The sequence below is a fragment of the Lygodium microphyllum genome, chromosome 21, assembly GCF_053477565.2.
Source record: "Lygodium microphyllum isolate KBCC chromosome 21, Lygodium_microphyllum_v1.1.10, whole genome shotgun sequence".
In the NCBI taxonomy this organism is placed as follows: Eukaryota; Viridiplantae; Streptophyta; class Polypodiopsida; order Schizaeales; family Lygodiaceae; genus Lygodium; species Lygodium microphyllum.
Genome location: NC_141155.1, coordinates 117465167 through 117472354, shown reverse-complemented (window position 1 = coordinate 117472354; position 7188 = coordinate 117465167). Strand labels below are relative to the sequence as shown.

At 40.7% G+C, this 7188-nt stretch overlaps 1 protein-coding gene across 1 annotated transcript in view; it reads right to left on the bottom strand.

The window, feature by feature from the left end:
- Positions 1 to 378: 378 nt before the first annotated feature.
- The window catches only part of LOC148018475 (RNA-binding (RRM/RBD/RNP motifs) family protein), a 55873-nt gene continuing 49063 nt past the window's right edge, over positions 379 to 7188 (bottom strand). Inside the window, exons 4-7 of the mRNA XM_087662160.1 lie at positions 2006 to 2095; positions 1778 to 1908; positions 1520 to 1681; positions 379 to 1018 (exon numbers count right to left, since the gene is read on the bottom strand). Of these exons, the coding sequence (XP_087518286.1) occupies positions 995 to 1018; positions 1520 to 1681; positions 1778 to 1908; positions 2006 to 2095 (407 nt within the window). The 3' untranslated portion in view covers positions 379 to 994. The remainder of the gene's footprint in view (positions 1019 to 1519; positions 1682 to 1777; positions 1909 to 2005; positions 2096 to 7188) is intronic.

Here is a 7188-nt window from a genome sequence, read left to right as displayed (position 1 = left end):
GGATATTTTTGGGCAGGGGCTTCCCCCACCCAGAATTCTATCTGCACCCAAACCACACTGAAGACAACTTTATTGTAAACAATTGTATGTGCACTTGACAGGGTTTGAGCCCCCGCTGATAGCATGGAGGGGAAGTACTAGATACTGCTGGACCATGCCTCCTTGTGTGTTAAACTTGGGTGCACTAAGCGTGTAAATGTTTGAATGGATAGATCGCACACTGCCCAAGCTGTCTGGGGCAATGTGTAACTGCCTTGAGAGTGTGCACAAGTCCCATGCCCCACCCCTCTGTATATAGGCACACGCTATTGTGAGTCATACAATGATAGTGGCATACAAGTGGTACAAAAGTAAGCACGTATGATATGCCCAAAATAATGGCCTACACCATATTTACATCTTTTTTCATGCTTTTTGAAAAGTAATGGAGCATCACAAACATGTGGCCACAACAGACACATCCAAATGACAACTATTAAGTACAATAACTAAGCATTTATAAGTGACGTTGAGACTTGATATAAGATTAGTAGAAATTGAAGGGATGAGCTACAGTTTACATGGACCCTACAAAGACTTGCATCTTTTCTTTAACTATCTTTTTTGTCTAAAGCTTCTAGAGTAATTGAGTAACTGTTGGCAAAAGAAGTCACAATTTCTCACAACCTCCTCCTCTGAGCATTAATAACACCACAAGTATGGCCCCACAGCTATGGCCTGCTGTGCTGGTCTGGTAGATATTCTCTAGGAGGAAAGGGTTTCCTAAAATCACATGGCCCTTGCTGAAAGCATCCTTATCGTTTCGGTCCTAATGTTTGGGTTCCAGGGTTCAGCACTTGCACAGCCAGATCAGAATTCGTGAATGCATCCTCTGCACCATAGAATGTTCCTCTAAGTAACTGTGATGACAACTGACTCCATGGATGTGTGCCTACTTTGTGTTTCAAGGCATCACTACATTCTTCTAGCTCAGCACAGATTTCTGCATGCCTGTTCACACACTTGGCTTTGCAAGGACCTATACAGTACAGCAAAACAAAAAGATTTCATCCGAATGAAAATCCATCATATAGAACTGTAAAATTTTCGTTTTGCATCTTCAATCAACATTAAAATTATTTAAAAAAACCTTGTGTTGGCTCAAAACATGATGATTTTTCTTTAGCTTACAACATACCCTGGATATTAGCCTGGTCAAATCATTAATCATGAGACAAGTTCATGCTCAATATTACTCTTGTAAAGTTATTAACGATGACAAAATTCCTGCTTGATATTGGCCTGGTAAAGTCATTCATCATGACACAAGTTCAATTCTGGTGTGTGTTTTTTGGTTATACAGAAACTGACACTATGCATGTAAAGAAAGATACAAAACATTGCCCTTGGAAAGTCAAATACTTCCATCAGCTATTGGTATTATTACGGGAACATTTTTTATAGTATCAGTATTACTGAGGGGACATTTTTCGTAATACATAAGTAACACTGTACATATAAGGGAAGATGTAATACATACAGCTGCAAGAATGTCCTTGGAAAGTCGAGCACTTCCGTCAGTACCACTGGGAACAGACTTCTTTTGAGGAAACCGTCGCACAACTTTTGATACATCAGCTCTGATAGGCTCCTCATCACTCTCTACTTTCGATTCACTAGGATCCTCCTGATTACGCCTCCTCTGACAGTAGCTCGACAGGCCATTTTCAAAGGAGGCTTCAGCTGCAAAAATCAAAATTGCCCTGATTTACAAAAGTAAAGGTTTTCCTGGGCTTACCTTCTTCTTCCGTTGTTCCATGGCACTGATAGCCCTCGACTGATCAACTTTCGCCAGATAGAAATCACGCTCCCTCTTAGCAGCTGAGATTTCAGCTGCTAGCTTCTGCTCCCGAACAGCATTTTTATATGCTACAAGATCAACACAACATTGGGACGTCGTAACTCCCCTCTTTAATTCCTATGCCAAATCTTGAAGCAGTTGAACAAAATCTTGAACATAACTCACCAATCTCCTCCGTTAAGTTGTCCCATTTGAACTTCTTCAAGTACTTGATATTCCAAAGATCATAAAAATACGCCGACCGCCGCTTTCCACCTGCAACAACAAATTGGATGCTTAAAACTCTGACGAATTATTCAAACGTTCACTTGTAAAAATTTCAGATCATGCCACTTGATACTCAGTTCCAGTCATAGTTATGGGAAACCGCAAAACATGGTTCAAGTCATAGTTATGGGAAACAGTGGAATGGACATGTGATCAGAAACAAAAATGGTAAAAATTTGGACTTTCCAGTAACCATAGGGATGAGAAAGGCTGAAATGAAAATCAGACGAAAATTGAAAATGGAAAGGTTCAAACAGCAAAAAACTGGAGTTTCAGGGCCTTTCCAATAACTATGGTTCCAATATGCAGAAAAGCCCCGTTTAAAAATCTAGTTTCCAACTGCTTAAAATCAGAGCGATGATTCTATTTGAGACATCTGAAGGAAAAAACCCCTGATTTCATGGATAATTTGAAGGATGCATCAACTTGCATAAAGTTAGGAAAGATGGATCCTACAAGACCCTTAGTTCGAGGCTACTGCATGTAGAGAGTACCTAAATAATACACCATGCAGGAAAGAGCAAGGGAAAACTATTTTTGTCAAAAGATACGACCACATGATTTTCTTTCTTTCTTTTTTAGTGCCTGAAGCAGAAGAGAGAGGGTGAAGGCAACCACAAGCCACAAACCGCAATGTCCTCCTGAAGGGATGTGAGGGTAGTGGAAGGGGCTGGTGAGAGAAGGGAAGTGGTGGTGATGACCGAAGAAGGTGGTCAAAAATGACTGAAGAGAGAGTGGTGACCGAAGAAGGTGATGAAGAATTAATGAAGTGATTGCCTATTTATAGACAAAAGGTGCCTAGGGTGGCGTACCAATGTGTGGAAGCCCACTAAAAAAATGGCCAAAATATGGACACCGGCCCTTTTTGGGGCTATCAATGCAAAACCCTAAATGAAGTGTGTAAACTAAAGAAGTGGTTTCCCAACAAGCATTTCTTGGCCGTTTTGAGCAAATCTCAGCCAAATTTTGTGGACAACAAAGGAATCTCTATTGCAAACTCCAAATTTCTGCAAAAAGTCAAGGTTTAGCAGCCACCTTGGAACTCACACCAATAGGAGAAGGCATCATACACTAAAATCAACACTTGAAATATGTGGAATTGACAGAGATTTTAGATGCCAACCCATCCATTGTAAATTGGGATTGAGGCAGCTAGGATACTTTGGAGGTAGCATAATTTTTCACGCTATAGTTGAACAAGGACCACATACAAGAGTGTATGGAACAAATCCCTATGGTATGCAACAGCCAATGCATGGTGTGCAAGGCCCAATATATTCGGGTATGGCTGGAAATGTGCAAACCCTATGTATGGCAGCACTGGTTTGATGTCTGGGGCACAAAATAGCATGTTTAGTAATGCATCTGTACCCCCGAATGCTTATGGGGCTCATGGTGATAATGCTAGTCATGCAAATGCTCATGCTATTAATGTTGGTCATGAGGAAAAATGCAGCTAGTAATGCATGCGATGTATGGGAAAATGTTTTGAGGCTAACTCCGTGTCTATTGTCCAAGATTGTTGAGATAATGTGTGCATTTCACTTCATGCTCAATTATCAATTGCTGTAATTAAGTGCTTGATCAAGGTTTTACCACCCTATCTGAAGAGGAAGGTTAGTTTCAATATCTGTCTCGTGCATTCGAGACATTATTGCTTGAGCATGGCATTACACATCAAGCCACCATAAGGATGACACCTCAACAAAATGGAATGATTAAAAGAAAGAATGGCACACTCATGGAGATGCCCAGATACATGCTTAAGAGCAGAGGGCTACCACATAAGTTTTGGTTAGATGGTCTTCAGTGTGCAAATCATGTTTTGGATCATGTACCTACAAAGGCACTAAAGACTATTATACCGTTTGAGGCTTGGCATGACAAGAAACCAAAGTTTGATTACTTTCGAGTGTTTGGATGCGTATCTTATGCACATGTACCGAAGGAGCTTTGTGGCAAGCTCGATGATAAGGCCATAAAATGCATTTTTATTGGCTGTAACTCGGAAAGTAAAGGCTATTGTTTGTATGATCCACTCATGAAGAAAGTGTTTATCAGTAGGGATGTGACCTTTGCCGAAAATGCAACCTTTCCACATGATCAGTTTGAAATGTCAACTACCTACAACTTGGGTGATGTATTTGAAGGCCTTCTACCAATTTCTTTAGGGTCCGAGCATGCTGAAAATGGCTGGACAGATTTATTACAGCAAGCTATTCCTACACCACATGCTATCGAACAGTAGGGATTTGATGAGTGCAAACAAAACAGTCCCAAGATGGCCGTTATAAACTCTCCAAGAGAGTCGAATGGATGCTCCCTTGCCTCAGTGCACTAGAAGGGCTGCTAGACATGCAACATATCATGCAAGAGGGAGAAGCCCACTAGGATGTACATTGGATGCAGGACATGCAAGAAGAATTGGATTCTATTGCCACCAATCATACATGGGATCTTGTTAATTTGCACCATGGCAAGAAAGCCATTGGAACCAAATGGGCCTATAAGCTAAAGCACAAGGCTAATGATACTATAGACAGGTACAAAGCACGTTTGGTATATAAGCACAAAAGAAGGACATTCATTATGAGGAGATATTTGTTCCTACATCTCGTATGAGTACAATTAGGTGTGTTATTGCAATGGCTGCAAATTATGGGTGGCAAGTACATCAGTTTGACATCAAGACAGCATTCTTGAATGGTGACCTACATGAGGGTGTTTATGTGTCACAACCTCTAAGGTTTATGCTAAATTTGTTATCCATTCAACAGCTTTCCCGGTTGGGATAGGCTGTCTTCTTTATAGCGACCACAATCAAGGTCCTTGACTGTCAAACTGGTTGGGCGATTGCACGCGATGAGGCACAGCCTAGTGGCCTTTACCCCATACCCAATTCCTTTCCAAGCTGACAACTAAAGACTCAAAGTTCCACCACTTCCACACTTTGGCCATCACACAGAAACCTACGAGCAAGAAGCATCTTTGGCATTTCCACTTGGGGCATCTTGGGTACGACTCTCTTTATGAGTTATCTTATCTACCAATGGTTAAGAGCCTTCCATGCCTAAAACTGTTTAGAGATGTCAGTAAAGCCTATCGACTTTTTTGCTTTGGTATTATCGATACATAACCAAATTGGCTGTCGTATAGATAGTATAAGGAGTGGCAATGGTGGTGAGTTTATCTCCCATAAGTTCCCCGAGTTTCTACAGTCATGAGGACATGTATTTTTGAAACCTCACTTAACATGTGGATTAATTTTTAATCACATGGTTAAATAAATGTTGCAACTTGCACATGTGAGGTGCAACTGGGGTTAACGTAAATTTATGAGCCCGAAACCCGAAAAAATCACGAGATGTCAAAGGCAAAAGTTGCTATAAGTTATGCCGCACATGTACTTTGTGGTATCTGGTGCTAATTGTTGGCCTAGGTAATTCATTTGACCATAAGTGTCAGTTGGTGACGCTAGAGAAGTGGCGTTTAATAGTACCTAACACCAATCTGATGGTCAAAGATGGCGCAAAGATACTCGAGAATGGAAGTTGCCTAGCCAATTTAATTATTGGCCAATCAGATTATTTTTCAAGGCACCGAAATAATGGTTAGATTAGTTTCAGTATTTAAAGACTGAGAATTAATATTTAATTATGGATAATGCTGGAAAAACCATTTGGGAAGATTGTCACTGGTCAAAAATGCCCGTGCAAGACTAAAAAACGTCTTTAGGGACTGGAGAGAGGCATTTTTCGTGTTTCAGCCTGCAAGAGAGAGGGAGGAGATGCTGCTAGTCTGATTTGCAACCATTGAAGGACCTTCTAAGGCAAGCAAGGGTAGGAGAAGACCAATCAACAGCAGGTGACAGCATCTACAGGCTGTTAAGACGGAGCAACAGCAATAAATGACTGATTTTCTTCAGTTCTTTGAATCTACAAGCTATTATGGTAGGACAGCAGCTGCATTTGACTAATTTTTAGTCATTCTTCGCAACGAAACTCTGAATTTTCTCTTTACAGCTTTCTCTCTCATCTCCCAGTCATTTCACAGTCTTGCTCCGAAGATCTCAGCATTTGGACCCTTGGAGGCTGAGAAATTGCAAATTTCTCTGTTGTAAACCCTAATTTACAGCAGAATTTAGGGTTTAGCAACAGTCTCAAGAAACATCCCAAAAATTGAAAGCTCCAAGACTTGGATTTTTCAAGGCTGAAGGTGAATTTCAGCTAAATTCAGGTGGAAAACTAGCCAGCACTTGAAGTTGGGGCATTTCCATTGTCTATGAAGTAGGTAAAAGCCAATTGATTACCCGAATCAAGGGGCAAATCAGATTGAAGAATTACTGGTCATTTTGGACAGCAAGGAAAGTTGGAATACCGAAAGGGATTGGGAGAATTCCATTGTACATCAACTTCTTCTTCAATTAAGTTAAATAAATACCGAAAGGCGCGCCAATTTTTGGGACCAACAGGGTATTCAATGTCCAAGATCAGTAGGTAAATTTGTATTTTCAGATTTGCATTTATTGTTTGTTGTTGTAATTAAGTTTTAATCAAGGATTTACCACCCATCCACGGAAGGCTGATTTCATTCTACAAGAGCATAGCATCTCTTGCCACCTCACCTCTATCAACTTCCCTTCCCAAAACAAAGTTGTAGAGCACAAGAACCGAATAGTCATGAGCATAGCACACTCGATCTTGTTCACAGTAGAGCTCCGTAAGTTTCTTTAAGTCAAGCTGCTAGCACTTTAGTGCACATCGTCAACCGGTGCCTCACTGCAGCACTCTCACGCATTCTTTGGCTCTCAGCTATAGATTCCAACTTCAGAGTATTCAAATGTCATGCATACACACACACTCCTGATGATAAAATAGGAAAGCTCACTCCTCAAGCCAATCTCTTAAGTTTTGTAAGATATTCCTCCGAAGAGAAAGCCTATCATTTGTTTGATCCTCCAATAAACAATGTGATCATATAGAGAAATGTCATTTTTTACCAGAGGGTCATTGTGCAATCTTCTACACCAAACTCAGAGCCAGTTCCTTAAGATATATCATTGGAGATAGTACCTTCTAAGT